General features: G+C 41.3%; 1 protein-coding gene across 1 annotated transcript; it reads left to right on the top strand.

Moving 5' to 3' along the window:
• The first annotated feature begins 82 nt into the window (after positions 1 to 82).
• TVP23C (trans-golgi network vesicle protein 23 homolog C) lies at positions 83 to 11,336 on the top strand. The gene is made up of 7 exons (XM_061616478.1): positions 83 to 189; positions 1,313 to 1,395; positions 2,933 to 3,077; positions 5,841 to 5,930; positions 7,472 to 7,603; positions 7,701 to 7,829; positions 9,632 to 11,336. The coding sequence occupies exons 1-7, from the start codon at positions 178 to 180 to the stop codon at positions 9,662 to 9,664; spliced, it is 624 nt and encodes a 207-aa protein (XP_061472462.1). The 5' UTR covers positions 83 to 177; the 3' UTR covers positions 9,665 to 11,336.
• Positions 11,337 to 20,197: the final 8,861 nt, after the last annotated feature.

Genomic DNA, 20,197 nt, shown 5'->3' with positions numbered 1-20,197 from the left:
ATCTGTCGGACAGTAAGGAAGATTTCACTTTGTTTACCGGAAGTTTAAAGAGCGTGTCGCTCTTTACGTTTTAACTCTACTTTACGTTTTAACTTACGAACGCATCCATCGCACGATGATGACGTACACAGTTTTTCCCTGTTGAACGGTACTGTGACGTGGCAGGAGGCGGAAGCGATGTTGCGGCAGGTGGGAATTAGGGAGACGGGGGTGCTGTTGATTCCCTCTGAGTGGGTTGGCTGAGGCGGGCGGGTCGGAGTTTAGTCCTTGGGAGAGGGGCGAGCTGGGGGAGGAATCGACGAAGGAGTCAGAAGCCAGGGTGGCTGCGGGAGAAAGTGGGTCGTCGATGGGGCTCTTGTCAAGGGCTGTACAACTTGGACCTCTACTTTGCTACAAAGAAGGAGGAGGAGGAGGAGGAGATGGGGGGGATTGGTAAACCAGGCCATTGACCCCATCCTTGTCCTTATTTCTCCTACGCTCAAAGCTAAGGTTTTTGTTTGTTTTAAAATGTTGCTTTCTGAGTTTTCTTCCATTTTGGTTCTGTTTTATTTGTTGGAACGTGTTTCTTTGAGATCTCCAAAAACCTAGACTTTAGGCCTAATTGGAACAGAACTCCCTGCGTCAAAATGTAGAGTAGTGATTGCTGGAACGTTTTTGTGCCATAATAAACCAACAAGATTCTAAGGTGCCACAAAACACTTAGGCCGTAATATTACACACACACACAATAGAGAAGCCAATCCTATTTGTCTTAGTGTTATTTATTTTTGAGTAAATGTACATAGTATCTAGTGGTGTATCTTCTTTCTGATACTCTTCTTCGAGTGGTCATTGCCTTAGTATCCTCCCAACTGATTATGTTTTTGTTGTGCTAAGTGCCTGTTTATAGTAGGTAATGCTCTACAGAAATGAAGGTGCTGTTCTGACATAATAAAGGAACATAAAAGATCTCTTGAATGCCATTTAAAAAATATTAAAATCACATTTGACTTGAGCAGTAAAGTATAGAGGTTTAAAAATGGATAGAATTTGTTCTGAAGATTTACAATGCATTTTTTACAATGCCAGTTTATGGTTTGGATCTGAAACAACTAAACAGAAAAAAGAGACCTCGACTACATTATAATAACTACAATATCACAGAAAAAAGTGTATATGCAATTCATGTCATTACTGTTCTTTTAAATAATTTATCCTGTTCTATAACATCTCAAAAAAATGGAGAACATATCCAATGCCCAAAATGAATTGTCTGTTGATAATGTCACTAGTGATGCTGTCTCCTCTAACCTTTGCCTGCTTGCATCTCCAGGACAGTAATGATGACACGGAAGATGTGTCACTCTTTGATGCTGATGATGAAATCTCCAGGAGGCCCAAGAAATCAAAGATCAAGTAAGTAATTGCTGGAGTGGTCTCAGGTTGCCATCTATTTGGTACTGCAAGATCTGTCATTTCTTGTGCGTTGGGCCTGCTTGTAGGAGTGGCTTTGGGGAAAATGAAAGCTCTGGCGCTGACTTTCTTGTATGCTGCCTTTCTTGAATATGAGATGATGTATACATTTAAATTTTACATGCATTATATTCTAATCACATGTGGTCATGTGAGAGCTGAATTTGTTATAGTAAGAAATATTTTTGATATCTTTTGCTAAGAAATCGCCAAGAGAGAAATCCAGTAAAGGTGGGCAGGGGCTTCTCTTCTTATGACTGTGGAAAACCACTTTCCCACATGCTTAAGAGAATGGCACTGTGATGCTTCTCTGGAAAAAGAAGAGGATGCTATGACATGGAGAAGGAGTCATCTTGTGACCCAACCCCATGTCCTTCGTTTTGCAGTCTGATCATCTCAACTGCCTCATAGGTCCCTGAATTAACGTGGAACCACAGTTGGTAGCCTCAGACCAGGTAAGGAAACCTGGCTGCAGCACTGAATAGGAATTTGTTTTATACTGACTCAGACTATTGCTTTATTCTATTCAGTATTTTCTAGACTGGCTCTCCAGGATTTCAGACAGGGGTCTCTCTTAATTCTACCTGGAGATGCTGGGGACAATCTGGGATCTTCTATTCTACCATTGAAATATGGCCTTTCCTTTTATGGATTAGATCATAAAGCCCTTGTTGCATATTATCCCTGGTGTATATTTGTTTTATTGTATATATTGTTGTAAACTACCTTGATATTTTGTATGAATTGGCACTACATAAATATTTTTTACAAATAAAATCCTATCAGCCAAAGTCTTTTTGAGGCAGAACAATAAAATAAAAAGTGATGCAGTGCATAGCTTTCCAGGCAACTCTGCTTTTGCTTGTTGTTGCATTGTTGCTGCTGTTATGTATTTACACTGCCTTACACAAATGATGCATTTATGTTCTTATCCAGGTGCAATATACCTGGTTTGGAGCAATTACAGATGCTGCAGTGTGAAGGTGACTATGGCCACTACCCTGAAATTCCATAGTTCAGAGTGAGCAAAGAAAAAATGAGTTAATAGGAGTGATGCATATGTAGCAGCGAACACACAATCTGCTCATTAAACAACGAACTGCTCCAGGGTAGTCTTTGGGTGTCTGAAAGTATTTGATAAAGCTCTGGATAGGTGCCACCTGAATGACTCACCTGTGCATGCAGCTTATTATTATTAAGGAAAGAGATGTATGCATCTGAACTGCAATGTTTACCTGTCCCTGCATCTCAACAAACTTTGTAAAGAAGTGCTGTTAGGGAGGTATGACTCACAAGCTGAAGAATAAACCGTTCTGCTTTCCCACATTGATAATGCTATATTTATTTTTCTCATGATTATAGATTAGTGCCATCTTTATGAAGTGCCACAACATGTAATTATGACTGAAACTGCAGGCCTTTGGGCAGAGTAAATGTATACCTTAGTAGCTAACATATTGTCTTCATGTACCTTTTACAGACATCCAATAGCCTCCTTCTTTCACTTGTTCTTCCGTGTCAGTGCAGTAATCGTCTACTTACTGTGCGAATTGTTGAGCAACAGCTATATTGCCTGTATGGTGACAATCTTCCTACTTCTATCATGTGACTTTTGGGCAGTGAAGGTAAATTCTGTTCAAATTTATTGGCACTGTAACTTTCTTGTTCTCAAAGGAAAGGGGGCAAATTCCCCTGACAACCAAGTTCTTGAATGTAGAGGTCGGTGTTGAAAGTAACAAGAAAAAAAGGTAGGGGAAATCTCTTGCAGATACTTTTGCTTGTACTCTCATATCGCTGGAAGAGACAGTCTGGTCCCTGCTGTTTAGGCCACAGCCTTTTCTGGATTCCATTGGTGCATGCAAGGGCCTAGAATACCCTTTCCAAACCTGATGTCCTCCAAATATTTTGGACTAAGCTCCCATAAACCCCTCATGTGCTATGCTGATGGGAGTTGGAGTTAAGCAACAGCTGGAGGTTACCAGATTTGGGAGGGCTGGGCTAGAGAGACTGGCTTGGACACTTATCCAGTGCCATTCATACTCACCCACCTTGGTCTAACTCAAAGAGTCTGGATCCAATCCAAAATATATCCATACATTCTGATCTTTTGTACTGACAAAATGATTCTTACAAATTTCAGTGTTCCTATTTTTTTCTCAGTGAATTAGCAGAGTTTATGATTTTGTCTAAGGCTGCAATCCTGTTCTCATTTATCTGGGAGAAAGTTTCATTGAACTCCAGCCCACAACCTTTGCTGGCCCTTCTCCACGCCCTCCTTGAGTGCTGTTGCCTGGCAGGAATGTGTTCTTGAACTGTGATAATGCCTCTTGCTTGACTGGATGGAGAGATGGGTGTGTAGAAACCTGTCTTTTGTGTGTGTGTGTGGGGGGGTGCTGGAATGTAGACTACTGTGCAAATGTAAGAATCACACCCATGGCTCCACTCACTTTTCCCTCTGGCCCCACCAATCACTGGCATGTGGCCCTCAGAAGGTTTCCCACAAGGAAATGTGGCTCTTAGGCTGAAAAAGATTTCCTTCTCCTGCCCTGTGTCCAGACTTAAATTGCTAATGTAGCATGAGTAGGTTAAGGGGGTTAAGGGAATAGAGTAATAGATCCACAAACCAGTCGAAAAACACTGTTATGTTTCTCCGCCACTAAAGTTGCTAGTCGTCGTTCCATCTGCTGAGCAAAGTAGGCTTTCAGTTTCACACAGGAGGGGCCAACTGTGCCATTTAGCAGTGCTGACAGTGTACGTGATTTGAGATGGAACAGTATTAAAGTGTAGTAGCAATCCATTTATGGAACTGCTTTGGGTAAAAGTTCTGTCCCAGGCCAGAAGGCTCTTGACTCTTTTGGTGTTCTGGGATATGTGAAAAGCATTTAGCTGTTCCACAGTCTTCGAACATTTATTGCACCCATTCGAAAGTCATCCAGTCTGGAAGAGGTTTGTTGAACTATTGTTGCAACATTTGAAAAGGCCATTGTGACACATAGTGTTGGGGAATTAGGTCTTTCCAATGAACTCAAAGCCACTTCTGTGTGATCGAGCAGAAGGAGCATTGGGACCGCACCAATACAAAAGGGTTTAAAAGATTTATTCAAAGATGCCCAATTAATACAGCCAGAGGTGCTTTTGTGAGTCACCCCTTTGTAGGAATGGTGAAATGCAGTAGTCCTAATCTTTCATACTTACACAATCATGTGAGTAATTGGTGGTCAACCAGTACTGTAGCGAGGAAGAAGAGACTTGGAGAACTGGTGTCTCAGGTGGCAAGCTGTGGTAGAAATCTTTTCAAATCTTCTAGTAAAGCCAGGGTGGCTTTATAGTCAGATAATGTTTGATGTTCTTTTGATATCTTCACTGAGCCTCTGGAATCTTATCCATAATTCGATCGGCAGGCGCTTGTAGCGATGTCAGTCTCTTGGCACATCTCTGTTCTCAGGACATCATCTCTTTCTCATGCCAGCTTGGAGTCTATCAAGGGTGCTGATCACAAGATCTCTTTTAGGGTACTCAGACTTACATTAAAATTATAACATTTTTTATGTTTGATGTTTTCCAGACGCCCCCCAGTAGTTGTCATGTTAATAACCTTCAGCACCTCCAAAACTTCAGTTTCAGCCATAAGCCTTAGCAAGAGAAAATAATTCATACTTCACACCCACACATTCTCTACATGATATCATGACATAGACCACTCTGTTATCGGTGGCCTTGGTAAAACATTGCGCTTTGTTTTACCAACAAGATGGAGAAAGTTATAAACATTCCTGGCTTTATCTCAAACACTCTTATTTCTGTCCGTTTCAGTACTGAGCATTGCATTTCTTAAAGATGTGATTATAAATGTGAATACAATGATAGAGTAATATTTATAGTAAATGCATAGCAGTCCAGAAGCATATGGAGATATTCCAATAACAATGCCAGTAATAACTGACATGAATATATGAGTGCATAGAGGTGTTTAGGCATTGATTTATATAGGAAGGAGGAAATATGCAGCAAATATACTTTAATTTGTATCAGTTGTACAAAGCAAATAGCTCAGTTGTTCACAGTACGAGGCTTAAGAGACCTTTGTGCTAATATGCCTGTATGTCAGCAGTGATAGGTTGTAACTCACACATTGGACAACCAGTTGCTGTAAGCCCGGTAGGATCACAGGGTATGTGGCTCAAGGCTTACAAACTGAGCAACTGATTGAGCACATTTAGAGGTGGACTAACAGCTACCTTTGGCCACGTGAACAGCACAAAAGAAATGGGATCTTTGTTCCTTATGTTTTGTTATTAACAGAGGCAGGCATTCTTAGAATTTCACTTCAGCAAACTCTATTTCTGCTTCTGAAAGCTTGCTATTTTATGTTGTATTTCTCTCCCAAGAATGTCACAGGAAGATTGATGGTCGGCCTCCGCTGGTGGAACCAGGTTGATGACGATGGCAAAAGCCACTGGGTGTTTGAAGCTAGGAGGGTAAATATTTCCCCATTATTGAGGGAAGCCTGGAGTAGGCGGTGTACGGTGGTGTGTTCCAGGGCTGAGAACAGGGCATCTTTCATTCAAGGCCATTTGGGGGGATATAAGATAGCTGTAACTAGATCAACAGTTGATGTGTGTGTGTGAAATCTAGCTTGCCCTATCTGCTACCTTAGAGACAGTGTTACAAAGGCATGTCATTCATTTCACAGCAAAATAATACATGCTTTATTATTGAACTTTCAATAGAATATATCGTATTTGCTATAAGGTGCATTAGGACCAAGCTATATTTAATCACACAAGCACAGGCTTAGAAGGTTGACTTGTACTCTACTGTTTGTATTGGTTGACGTTTCTGAACTTCTAACTCACTAAAATATATAGGTACAGTTTGCTTGAGCACACATTACTAAGAACAGCTAAATAAACCAAGAGTCACGAGGCACATTGATAGAGGAGAGCTCCTTTGCAATCGCCAAACATTACAGTTTTTTTAGATAATTGAAGACAATGCAGATATAACATGGCCTGTCTCTTAACAAGAGATTGGGAATAGGCTGTGAGATTGTACAACCCTCCGACCACAGCTGCTCCCTTCTGACTTGAATTTCTATCTGCTGACCTTCACTTCATCATAGCTGAGACTTACATCAGCAGTGATGTCAACACTCTTTTATGCTGACCAGGTTTCGCTAACTGTTGTCAAATTCTGGGTAGCAAACCCTGGTTAATTGTGAAGTCTAGCAAGGGAAGTTCATATGAGAGGAGAAGCCTTGAGGCAGAGAACGTATATTCTCTCGCCTGGTCTTGATCCATTCATCATATTTGGGAATAGGCAATAATTACATCTGCACCAGCCATTTATATGATACAAATATGACAAACATTCCAAAGAGAAAATTGTCTTCACTGCTGCTATGCCAACTCTTAAGATACTGTTTCCAGTTTTGATGTACTTTTGAACAAGAAACCCTTTCCTCCCCCGATACTTATAGAAGATTTCCTCCTTTCATTTTAGTAGAACCTCTCATCATTCTTCCTGTAGCGCTCATTTTCAATATATGCAGCACTAATTATAAATAAAGTTGTTTTGTTTGGTCCTTTATTTTGCTGTATACAATTTTTATGCCACATTTTATTTAGAAGACCCCTCAGCTGCTGGTGTTTCAGTTCAATTGTCCTGGTGCTGTTTTTCAGGCTATTATATGTCCAGGGTCGATGCCCCTAGGTTCTAGAAGCTCTATCAAGAGGCTACTGTATAATCACATTGTGCCGTTGATTTGTGCCTTAAGAGGGACAAAGTCACCAGTACGTTAGCTAGGTGGTTCAGAATACATATGTATATAGTACATCTCACTCTGTTATCGGTAGGAAACAAGGTTGTAAAAATGTTGAGGTATATAGTGTTCTGATTGCATGATTTGTCAGTGCAGTTTATTGGTCCTGCTGGTTCAGGGGTATAATGCTACAACTGGTGAGCCACATTAAAAAAAATCTTTTTTTTTAAACTACTGTATTTCTGCTTAAATTCTTAGGCATCTGCTCAAGGGAAGAAGGCCACATCAGAAGCAGAGTCTAGAATTTTCTGGTTAGGACTGATCACATGCCCTTTGCTCTGGGTGATTTTTGCCTTTAGCGCCCTGTTTTCCTTCAAAGTTAAGTGGCTGGTGAGTGGCGTTTTTGGCAAATACCTGACTAAACTTGTTCCCTTGAATGTAATGAGACCCTGATTCTGTTGTATGTCATTTCCATCTGTCTCCACAGGCGGTGGTAATTATGGGTGTGGCATTGCAAGGAGCCAATCTTTATGGCTATGTCCGGTGCAAAGTGGGCAGTAGGAAGAATCTGACCAGTATGGCAACTTCTTACCTAGGCAGGCAGTTCCTGCGGCAGGTACTTGAGATTCTTTTTGTGTGACAATTTTTCCTGCTCCCAGGGTATGTTTTGGTATTTGGCAATTTGCATTCTCTGAATTTTCTGGAGCAACGTCCTGTGGCCCAGACATTGGCAGGCTTTTATAAAGTCAAGTTCCTATCCCAGTTCGTTCTGGCTCTTCCACAGTTGGGAAGAGTGCTTGTTCAAGGCCCCAAATCTACATTACTTCTCAACTCTTCCTCTGCTTTGTCCTGCTGAGAAAGTAAGGCGTAGGATCTTTCATATGGCCTTTTCTGTCGTTTGCCAGGCATGTGGCTCCTTGTTGAGAAAATACAATTATTTCCTGAAGGCCTGTGTCTTAATGATCACCTTCAGAAAGACAATAGTCTGTTCTGTGCTGCTCCTGGGCTCTTCCTGTACTTCTTTTCCTGTTGCATAAGGCAAGGGTGAGCAACTTTTTTTGTCCCAAGGGCCTGGAGGGCAAGGTATGGACTTCCCCCGTATACACATCTGCACACACACACAGCCTTTTCCCCACCAGTTTCATTCACACACTTGCATCTCAGCATGCAGGGATGGGAGTTTTAAATTTCTTTGCTCAGAATGTTGAGATCCCATCACACCTCCCACCTTAGTGCTGCCCAACTGATTGGCGCTTGGAACAGCTGAGGAGCAAGCCAATCAGATCTATTCGCCATGCTTAGTATAACCACCTTTCTGGTATTAGAGCATCCTTCCTGATTCTTAATATGAACATCCAGAAGTGTAGGTGCCTATAAACAAAAGGGGGAAAAATGGAAATGGACTGCCTTCAAGTCGATTCTGACTTACGTTGACCCTCTGAATAGGGGTTTCATGGTAAGCGGTATTCAGAGGTGGTTTACCATTGCCTTCCTCTGAGGCTGAGAGGCAGTGACTGGCCCAAGGTCACCCAGTGAGCTTCATGGCTATGTGGGGATTCGAACCCTGGTCTCCCAGGTCGTAGACTGGCACTCTAACCACTACACCACACTGGCTTTCAAACGAAAGGAAAGTATGGTATAATTAATGAGTGCTCAGCCGGAGTGACCTTGAGGCCTACCCTACCTTTCACAGGGTTGCTGTGAAGATAAAATGGGTAATCCCCATATACTCCACCCTCAGCTCCTTGGAGAAAAGGGTCCAGATCTGACATTAGTGATCCAGGCATCTGTAATTTGGCTCGTGTCCTTCTGTTTGTTCTTCCTCAATGTTCTCATTCCTGATGTTACCTGAACTATTGATAATGATACATCAGTGTTTTCCCTGAAAAGATGTGTGGTTTCCATGGTTTGGAACCTTTCTCTAGGCAGTGTTTACCAAGGCCATAGCCATCCAACCAGCCAGGTTTATAATAGTTTTTGATTATTTCAAAAATGCACAAGGCTGCTTCATATTTCTCAGCCTGTGACCTGTGTTTTTACATCCACACCAGTGTCATTAAGTTTCCAGGTCTGGGAAGTGAAAATGATGCGCAGCTAATTATTTATAAATGAAATTCAGAATTTACATCTGAAGCAACATTAGATTATTAATATTTAACTGAGCATGTTTGCATGTAAAAGCTGATCTGAGCAGGATGTCCTCCTCTTGCCTTACCTCACTCAAATCATTTTGAAACCTTCCTTGGCCATGTGCAGCATGTATTTTAGCCTCTTCTCCTGCTGTTACTGAGAAAGAGCGTACAGGGAATGCCTTTCCAGAAGTGGGAATAGTTCGGCTTTCCTGTTGATTTCCCCCGCCCCCTCCCTGGAGTGTGACAGCTAACTGTTGATCTAATGCTACTTTCTTTTATTTTGTAGACTGTATCCAAAGAGGAGCAATCAGGATCTTGAAGATCATGGCAAATCCCCAACTTTCTTTTTGGTTCCTTCTGGAGAATGATAAATATTTCCTTCACCTCTTGTACAGAAGATTTATAATCTGTGTGGATTTTTGTAATTAAATATTCCTTGTAGAAATGCAAGTGATCTCTCATTACTACAACTTATATTTTGCAGAGCCCATCCAGACACTTAAGTAGCTGCTGGGCTCTTTAGCTGAAGTAGATCCATTTATACTTAAGTAAAATATCTTGATGATGGATACTGACTACTTATGATAGTACATTCCTTCAGTAATAGGGGTTTTTCCTCATAAGCATTGCTGTGAAATTCTGGGCAGTCCAAAACTGTTCATCTGAGAAGCTCTGTAACCAAGGACTTGAGCAATCTCTCCTCACCTGGGAATTGCAGAATCTGACCTCTAATACAGAACCTGATATATTATCTGCATAATTGCAGTACCCTTTGGTTTAATTTTTTAAAGCAAGTATTTTAACCATTAAAGGTAGAAAGAAGAACTTGAAAAACAGGTGGATATTTTCAAGAATTGAAAGCTGTGTAAGCCTTCCAGTTTGGTGAATGGAACAAAAGGACCCCAGTGTCTCTCAACTTGCAAAACTGGTTTCAGCTAAAAATTCTAGCTTTTCTTCTTGCAGGACCAGGGAGACTTTGTAGTGTGGATTTTAGATTTTAGACTAGTATGGATTGGTCACTTCCCCACTCTCACCTTCTGAGTTCTCATGGTGCAACTACTTGTAGCCCACTAGAATTACATAGGAGCAATCCTTATAATTTTCTATTTTTTTTCTGAATGGCTAGGATTGCTAAAAAGGCAGAGGAATATATCTGCATTCTAATAAAGTTGTGTAAAATATTGAAGGCATCTGGCCCTCCTTTCCTCAGTAATAAGCTGAAATAGGTAAAACGTACTGTAGGTAATTTCTGTAGAAAGTAAAGAAGATTCATGCTGACATGCTTATGACAAACCTTTACTATAGAAGTGCTATCTCTGTGTTTGCCACAGACGACAACTAACTGATGTGGTGAGGTATACTTCGGTATAGAATATCTGTAAGCATTAATTGAGAAACCTTCCTCCTTTTATAGATACATAACATCTGCATTCAGACATAAACAAATCCCATGCTGGTGCACTTCTTTCCACCCCCTGTTCCTCTGGCATTGCCATGAGATTAGACGTTCTTGCTTCCATTTTTACCAACCACAGTTTACTTTATAGAAGCACACCAATTTCAAACCATAGTTTATGAAGTTGCCTTCTTTCAATAAACCATACGAAAGAATAACCACAGTTTGAGGTTAGGACATAACAATAAACTGAATAATTGAAAACAAGCAAAAGCTTCCAGTCTCCTCTTCACAGCTGGGCTGAAGGAGGTGAGGAGGGGGAGTGCATCAGTCTGAGGCTCATTCACTAATGCTATAAGGTAGTTTAGCATTGTGTCCAAACACAGCCAGTATCACTTAAAGGTCTGGTTCACATATTTCCTCAATGTGTCCCCTCTGCTTATGTTGTGGCTCAGAAGAGAGCCTGGGGGATGCTTGCATGTATCCACACACATGCACACTTCAATGCACATAGAATGTATTGTATGATCTGGAACTTACATGCAGTCATGTTTATGCCCTGTCAATGTAATACATTTTTTTTTTAGTAAATGGATTTTGTGTGTGTGTGGATATTATTGTGTACAACTGGCCACAGGTAGCCCCTGGTTCATACATAACATTCTACTGGTATGAAAGAGAGAGAAACCCATGCAAGCCTGAGACTTTCTTGTGCTACTTCTAGAGCATGCAGGAGATGTATGAGACCAAGCCTGAAGTGGCTGGTAACGTTGAACCATTAAATAAAAAGCACCAAAGCAATTTAACTGGTGTAATTTCATAGTGGGAGGTTTTAAACTTGGAAGCTGATTCACACAATCTTAGCCTGTGACAGCCAAGAGAACGCGCTAACCACCCTGAACCAGTCATCTGCATGTTAAAATCACAGCCTCGGTTCAACCTGGATTAGGACTGTGGTGCCCTACTGGGAACCACCCTTTAAAAATACTTCAGTGGATCAAGATGTGAACAGGGCCTTAGCTTGATTGCACCGTGACTGGTTGGGCTACTTTGAGACTCAGTGCTAAATTTTATTAACATGGCTAGTGCTGGTTGGCTGCAATTCTGTAATCAAAGGTTTTCATTTCTAATATGACCGATTTGCATATATCTAGAGTTATTTAAAGTAACAGATACATTATTTAATTACCATTAAGAAAATGTGGCCAAGGTATGATTGGCAAAGAAGCATTGAGTTGCAAAGAGGAGAATAAAGCGTTGCCTAATAGTGAATTGATGATTCTATTGAAAGGAACGATCCATTTGTCAACAAGATTTTATTCAAGGCTTTTTTAATGTTGATAGTTAAATGTTTGTGTTTGATATCTGGGTAATGTAAAGCTGGTTTTTTCTTTGAGGGATACTAAAGCGATGTATTTAAAATTTCTGACCTGCATTGTGCATGTTTGTGAAACCTTTTGAATTAACATGTTTTTCAAAAGAAATATATTTTTTTAAAAGTTCTGTAACTTTGAATTGGTTTGATTAGCATCCTGGCATCATTTGTCAGCAGTGATGTGTAATGTCTGTTGTGCCGATTAACAAGCATACATTTTTAACTTGGCCTTCTAAAGCCCTCCTTTCTTTGCTTGCCATTTGTGTGATTGCCAGTTCCCATTCTTTCACTGACCCTCATCTGGTGTATTCTATGTGGAAGGATCACGTGGCTTTACAGTGAAGGTGGGGAATTTTTCAACCCCAAGGGCCGCAGTTACTTGTGGGCAACCTTCTGGGGCTTGCAGACCCAGGGGTGGTCAGAGGCAAAAATGGGCAGAGCAACTGATGTGACTTACATTTGTAAACACACACAAACCCCCTCTATCTAAGCATGCAAGAGATACTGTCATAGTTGAAGGACACACTCCTGTCAGGCATCAACACACGAGGATATGGAACCTGTGCTAGTGAAGGGCATGGCATGAGGAAGGTCCTGAGGGTGGAATAGAGAGCCCTGGAAAGCCACAGTTGTTCCCCACCCCTTCTCTACACGATCATATAGATCAGTGGTTCCTGTGACGCCCTTCCCTGGCTCTCCCTGTCAGGTTCCTACCTGCTCGTGGTTACTGCCTGTCACTAGGCACCACCAGGGACTCCACCAGTCCGGACTGTCCTTTTATATGGTTTCTCTCCCCGCTCTAGCACAGATCTCAACAGATCCCCCTGCTAGGCAGCACCACCAGTCACGTCCTATAACCAGTAGTCCCAGAGACTCTGCCTGAGTCTCTCTATCAGGTTACCTCTGTGACTGAGTGCTAAAGCTGTCCCAATCCCTTTGTATCAATGCAGATAATCCTGGTTTGCTCTGAATACTTGTGGTGTTATTCTCTTCACCGCTGCCACCATTTGTTATCCTTCAGCCTTGGTATTTACCTTACCCTCCCTTCTGGTCTGTGAAACCCCAGCCAAGGATCAGGCCTTTGGTAAACCAAATGTATTTATTGAATAACAAAGATAACAAGATTTCTTTAAAAGGCACTTAAGCATATGGTTACATCTATTCCTGAGGTACTGGTCTTAGTATTAATCCGAACTCCACCCTCTCCTCACATCCACCAACTCTCCACACAATCTCCTCTCAAAACCCACCAAAACAACCCTCTAACATTCACCACCACCCAGATTCCACTGTCATTCTTCCTTTTATACTGTCAGCCATTTTAAACATTCAGCCAATCATCCAACATTCTACTGCCCATTCACTCCCCCTTCCTCTTTCATTCTACTTACCATGTATCTCCTATACAAACAGCACTTACCCTATTTACACTAATACAGGAACATCACAGTTCCCAACCTGGGGGCCATGACGCCCAGAGGGTCACAAAGTAATCCAGAGGGCCACAAACAGTAAAGAAATGATTTTTTTAAAAAAAGAAGTCTTCACTCCCTGAACACTGTCTGCTTCCCACTGCCACTTCAGACGACACCTCCCCCTTGCTCCAAACAGAAAGCAACACACCTGTCTGCTGTGTTGTTGTTATGTGCCTTCAAGTCAATTTCAACTTATGGCGACCCTATGAATCAGTGACCTCCAAGAGCATCTGTCATGAACCACCCTGTTCAGATCTTGTAAGTTCAGGTCTGTGGCTTCCTTTATGGGGTCAATCCATCTCTTGTTTGGCCTTCCTCTTTTTCTACTCCCTTCTGTTTTTCCCAGCATTATTGTCTTTTCTAGTGAATCATGTCCAAAGCATGATAACCTTAGTTTCAACATTTTAGCTTCAAGTGATAGTTCTGGTTTAATTTGATCTAACACCCAATTATTTGTCTTTTTCGCAGTCCATGGTATGCGCAAAGCTCTCCTCCAGCACCACATTTCAAATGAGTTGATTTTTCTCTTATCTGCCTTTTTCACTGTCCAACTTTCACATCCATACATAGAGATTGGGAATACCATGGTGTGAATGATCCTCACTTTGGTGTTCAGTGATACATCTTTGCATTTGAGGATCTTTTCTAGTTCTCTCACAGCTGTCCTACCCAGGCCTAGCCTTCTTCTGATTTCTTGACTATTGTCTCCATTTTGGTTAATGACTGTGCCGAGGTATTGATAATCCTTGACAAGTTCAATGTCCTCGTTGTCAACTTTAAAGTTACATAAATCTTCTGTTGTCATTACTTTAGTCTTCTTGACATTCAGCTGTAGTCCTGCTTTTGTGCTTTCCTCTTTAACTTTCATCAGCATTCGTTTCAAATAATTACTGGTTTCTGCTAAGAGTATGGTATCGTCTGCATATCTTAAATTATTGATGTTTCTCCCTCCAATTTTCACACCTCCTTCATCATGGTCCAATCCCGCTTTCCGTATGATATGTTCTGCGTACAGATTAAACAAGTAGGGTGATAAAATACACCCCTGTCTCACACCCTTTCCGATGGGGAACCATCGGTTTCTCCATATTCTGTCCTTACAGTAGCCTCTTGTCCAGAGTATAGGTTGCGTATCAGGACAATCAGATGCTGTGGCACTCCCATTTCTTTTAAAGCATTCCATAGTTTTTCATGATCTACACAGTCAAAGGCTTTGCTATAGTCTATAAAGCACAGGGTGATTTTCTTCTGAAATTCCTTGCTCCGTTCCATTATCCAACGTGTGTTTGCAATATGATCTCTGGTGCCTCTTCCCTTTCTAAATCCAGCTTGGACGTCTGGCATTTCTCGCTCCACATATGGTAAGAGCCTTTGTTGTAGAATCTTGAGCATTACTTTACTTGCATGGGATATTAAGGCAATAGTTTGGTAATTACTGCATTCTCTGGGATCCCCTTTCTTTGGAAGTGGGATATATATTGAACGCTTCCAGTCTGTGGGCCATTGTTTAGTTTTCCATATTTCTTGACAAATTCTTGTCAAAGTTTGGACAGATTCAGTCTCAGTAGCTTGTAGCAACTCTCTTGGTATGCCGTCTATTCCTGGTGATTTGTTTCTTCCAAGAATTTTAAGAGCAGCTTTCACCTCACATTCTAAAATTTCTGGTTCTTCATCATATGGTTCCTTCATGAATGAATCTGTCATCCTGTCATCTCTTTTATAGAGTTCTTCAGTGTATTGCTTCCATCTTCCTTTTATTTCATCTTGTTCAGTCAGTGTGTTCCCCTGTTGATTATTCAGCATCCCTACTCGTTTAAATTTCCCTTTAATTTCTCTAATCTTTTGGAATAGGGCTCTTGTTCTTCCCATTTTGTTGTCCTTTTCTATTTCTATACAATAACTATTGTAATAGTTTTCTTTGTCCCTACGTATTAGTTGTTGTATAGTTGCATTTAGGGTTCTGACCGTGTTTCTATCTCCTTTTGCTTTCCTTCTCTCTTTAACCATTTTAAGAGTTTCTTCAGTCATCCATTGAGGTCTTTCTCTCTTTTTAACAAGAGGTATTGTCTTTTTGCATTCTTCCCTGATAATGTCCCTGACTTCAGTCCATCGTTCTTCTGGTTCTCTGTCAACTAAGTTTAAAGCCTCAAACCTGTTCCTTATTTGATCTTTATATTCTTCTGGGATGTTATTTAAATTGTATTTTGGCATTGTGAGTGCTTTGTTGTTCTTCTTTAGCTTTACTCTGATTTTCAATACGATCAGTTCATGATCTGTACCGCAGTCTGCTCCTGGTCTTGTTTTTGCAGAAAGTATGGAACTTCTCCATCTTCTGTTTCCAATTATATAATCAATTTGATTCCTATATTGACCATCTGGTGATGTCCACATATACAGCCGTCTTTTTGGTTGCTCAAAAACTGTGTTGGCAAGAAACAAATCTGTCACCTAAGCCCCATTTCCCCACAATTCCTAGTTCTTCTCTGTTCCCTACTTTTGCATTCCAGTCCCCCATGATTATCATCGTATCTTGTTTTGGTGTGTGATCAATTTCCTCCTGTACTTCTGCGTAAAATCTCTCCAATTCCTCTTTTTCTGCGTTTGATGTTGGAGCATAGACTTGGATGATGGTTATGTTAATAGGTTTCCCATTTAATCTCATTGATATCACTAACTCAGACCTTGCGTTGTAGCTCCTAATTGCTTTTGCTACATCCCTTCTAACTATTAAAGCAACCCCGTTTCTTCTTGATTTTTCATTTCCTGCATAAAATATTTTATAGTTGCCTGATTGGAAATGTCCCATTCCAGTCCATTTTGATTCACTCACGCCAAGTATTGTAATGTTGATACGCTCCATTTCTTGCTTGACAATTTCTAACTTTCCCTGGTTCATGCTTCTCACATTCCATGTTCCTACTGTGTGCGTCATACAACTCTGGACTCTCCTTTCGCATCTGTGCGCATCAGCCTCTGGGCTTCCTTTCGGCTTTGACCCAGCTGCGTCATTAGTCACAGCGCTACTTGTACTTGTCCTTTGTTCTTCCCCAGTAGCTCAGTGAGTGCCTTCTGACCTGGGGGTCTCATCTTCCAGCACTATCTCGTATTGCATTTTGGATACTCTGTTCATAGGGTTTTCGTGGTAAGAGGTATTCAGAGGTGGTTTACCATTGCCTTCCTCTGAGTTTGGATGCATCTTAGTCTGGTGTCTCAGCTTTGACCATTCCGCCATGGGTGCCCCTGCTAGGAGTCTAGCCTTTTGGTCTAGACTCCTGACGGCATTGCTCTCAGCTTCTTCAACACTCTCAAACCCCCTCACCACGTTAAGGTGTCTGCAGGGAGCTTTTTATGGAAAGGGATATTTGGAGATGTGATTTTGCCACGCACCATTTTTTCAATTAACAGACTAACATTACAATTAGACGGGGGGCGGGTCATAACAAATTTTGAGCTGATAAAGGGGGCCCTGTACTCACAAAGGTTGGGAGCCACTGATACAGATCTTTTTGTTTGTTCATATGAATGTAATTGTGTCAGCCTTGTTAATCTTGAAGCCCAGTCAGAATGAGTTCTGTCCTTAGCTGGGCCATGAAACTCTCTAAGAGGAGGAGCCTGCTGATTGGTTGCTGGAATTCCCTAGGGAAATAGAAAGCAGTCTTAGGTCATCTAAGCACACCCTTTCGTACTGATGTAGATGTGTTCCAATCTTGATATTAGGCTGCTATTGCCTATACCTAGGGCTGTTTCAGTTAATGCATAGCTGTGCTGTTAAAAGTTTTTGGCCATTGCTACCCAGCACTGATGATGCCAAATCAAACACCAGATGAATACAGATATATATTACTCTTGTGCAAGACCTCAGTATTAAATTTGTTTTTAAAGGGGGAAAGATATTGCTCCACTCTGCAAAAAGTGCAAGTCTCTGTGTTGTCTATTGTGAAACATAGGAATGTTTGCTCTTGTACACTTCCTATGTAAATTTGTTTTTTTTAAAAAAGTGTGCATGCACAAGTACAGAAATATCTGTGTGCATGCCTAGAATTGGAAAAGGTGGTAGAGTGCAGGGGAGGAAGGACAAAAACACCCACAAATACCACATTTTGTCAAGCTCTACCTACTGGTATAGACAGCAAGATGTGGAATAGCAGCAAGTAGCCATGACTGAAAAAACAGAATGTGTGGCAGCTAACATGCCAGTCATGCACACAGCAAAATTAGGTCCACATCTGAAAGCACCCTTTGTAGTTGCTTCATATTATTGTACAACTCAGCTAGGCACAAGCAAGCACTCACTGGGTACTGAATTAGCCTCAGCTGGGCATAAACACTTTGACTCATTTTGCAAACTGTATACAGATGTACTGATATACATCTCTCTGCCACACACACACTAAATACTGGAGTATTTGGCAAGTAGGAATGAATTCCAACAAAATGTGTCGTTACCACCATCATAGAGACTGTTATAGAAAAGTCCACTAGGTGGTAGTGTGCTGTTACACGTACAGTGCAACAAGGACCTGGAATGCATTTGACTTTCTGAATGGTTGCCGCCCTGGGCTCCTGCAGGGAGGAAGGGTGGGATATAAATCAAATCAAATAGTAAAATGTTTGAAAATTGGGTTTGCTTTTGCTTATCCTGCTCAGAGCTAAGCATCTTCTGGGTCATTTATTTCGACACTGTGTTTGATCCAAAAGGATCCTAAAGCAAAGAACAGCTTGCCAAAATACAATTTTAAAAGATACTAGATCACCTAAAATGTTTTTAAGAGAAAGGAGAGATTGCTTTTAAGGATATCTGGTGGTCTTTAAGAATGGCATAGATGAGTGCTCAGGCCCAGCTCTATGTTTGGGGAGCTCTGAACAACTTGCCCACAGTGTTCCCCCAGTGGTGTGCCTCCAAATATTTATTGGTTGGCAGGGGTGGGCTCCAGTGCCAAGTGGGGCCTGAGGGTGTTTACTTGGGATTTTAAATCTTGCTAGGATATGATGCAGTGTAGTTTATGATTTACAGCGTACGTTGTGATGCTTTTCATTTCGAAGTTGCGACAAAACATGATCTCTCAGATTAGGGTAGGGTTTTTGGTTTTTTTTAACAAAAACTATCTTACAGAACAATCCAAGCTCTCTGCAGTTGCTGGCAGGGCTCCACGAAGCAGCAGCAGCCCAAGTGCTGCCTTCGCAGCCCGCCTAGTGATGGTGGCAGCAACAGCAGCAGAATGACACCGGCCAGTGCCAGCTGTGGGATCAGCTTGGGATCCAGCAGATCTGGCCCAGCTCAGCCTCACCCACTTCCTGCCCTCAGAACACTCCATTTCAAGTCTTTCCTCCAGGTCTCTACTGGAGTTAGGGATGGGGGGGAAATTCGATTCAGTTCACATTTAAAACCAAAATTTATCAAATTCACACTTTTCTGAAACAATATGAGAAGCAAAACACAGATATTCTTAGAAATTTACACTTATCCAAATTGTGTGGCACCATTCTCCACCCAAGCAATGCATATTATTAGGGGAAGTGTGCACAAAATGAATATACTGATGAAAACAACATTAAAATACATTATATTGGGATAAATTGCTTGTAAAATGTGTAAATTAGTCAAAACTGCATGCAAAAAATGTCTTTATTAGGAGAAATTCATACTAAACTGCTGAAGAATTTTCATGAGGATTTTAAAAAAATATATACACAAATTGCTGCAGAAATGTGGAGAACCAAATTTAAGATTAGAAAATTGAGAAACGGAGAGAATCAAAACTGATAGATCATTCCATCCCTAGCTGGAAGGGATACTGCCAGTTGCCCTTCCACCCACATGTTTGGTGGGTAGCAGCAGGATTGGCTGACTGAGCCGGCAGAAGCCACCAGAGGAGGAGGGATGCCTTCATTCAATCCACCACCACCCCACAACCCAGTTTAAGAGGGTTTGGATTACAGTCAGTACTGCAAAGCCTTTAAAATCCTTTTGTAAACTTTATAAACGATGAACGGTAAACAAAACAAAATTATGCTGCAATGTTTAATGTTATCCTATTTTATCACCCTAGCTTTGTGAGCCACCCAGAGAAGACTGTTAACAGCTGGCCAATATGAAAACAATCTAATTGCAAATAATAATCCAACTGACAAAAATGAACAGCGTCAGAACGCTTAACTGTCTCTATGAAATTAGAGAATACAGGTATACTTTTCTTGATGTTTTAATTATTTATTTTATTTATTAAATTTATATCCTGCCCTTCCTCCCAGAATGGTCATAACATTCAGTCATAATGGCAGATAATAATCCTCTAAAATCTCACATGTTCTATAACAGGAGTATAAACTGGGGGAAGATGTGGCTCCCTGGATGCAGATACTGTGGGGCAAGGCGTGATGGTGAGCTGTTGGAGGACAGAGTTATGTGTGACACTCCACAGCCTGTCTTGCACCCTGGAAGCTACCCTGCTGCTCTCCAATCCAGCAGAGGACACTGTCTCATCACCAGTGTTGTAGTAAGATTCAACGGCTAGGCCCCATCTGCACTATACATTTAAAACCGTATCATACCACTTTAAATGGTCATGGCTTTTCCCAAAGAATCCTGGGAACTGTAGTTTGTTA

Source organism: Rhineura floridana, chromosome 3, assembly GCF_030035675.1.
Source record: "Rhineura floridana isolate rRhiFlo1 chromosome 3, rRhiFlo1.hap2, whole genome shotgun sequence".
In the NCBI taxonomy this organism is placed as follows: Eukaryota; Metazoa; Chordata; class Lepidosauria; order Squamata; family Rhineuridae; genus Rhineura; species Rhineura floridana.
The sequence above is the reverse complement of the archived record's forward strand: the minus strand, read 5'-3'. Positions and strand labels throughout refer to the sequence as shown.

What these genes read in the sequence shown, in the direction of transcription:
- TVP23C (XM_061616478.1), top strand. An exon ending in CCCAAGAAATCAAAGATCAA is followed by an intron (nt 1,396 to 2,932) that starts GTAAGTAATTGC and finishes TACCTTTTACAG; the next exon opens with ACATCCAATAGCCTCCTTCT. An exon ending in GTGACTTTTGGGCAGTGAAG is followed by an intron (nt 3,078 to 5,840) that starts GTAAATTCTGTT and finishes TTCTCTCCCAAG; the next exon opens with AATGTCACAGGAAGATTGAT.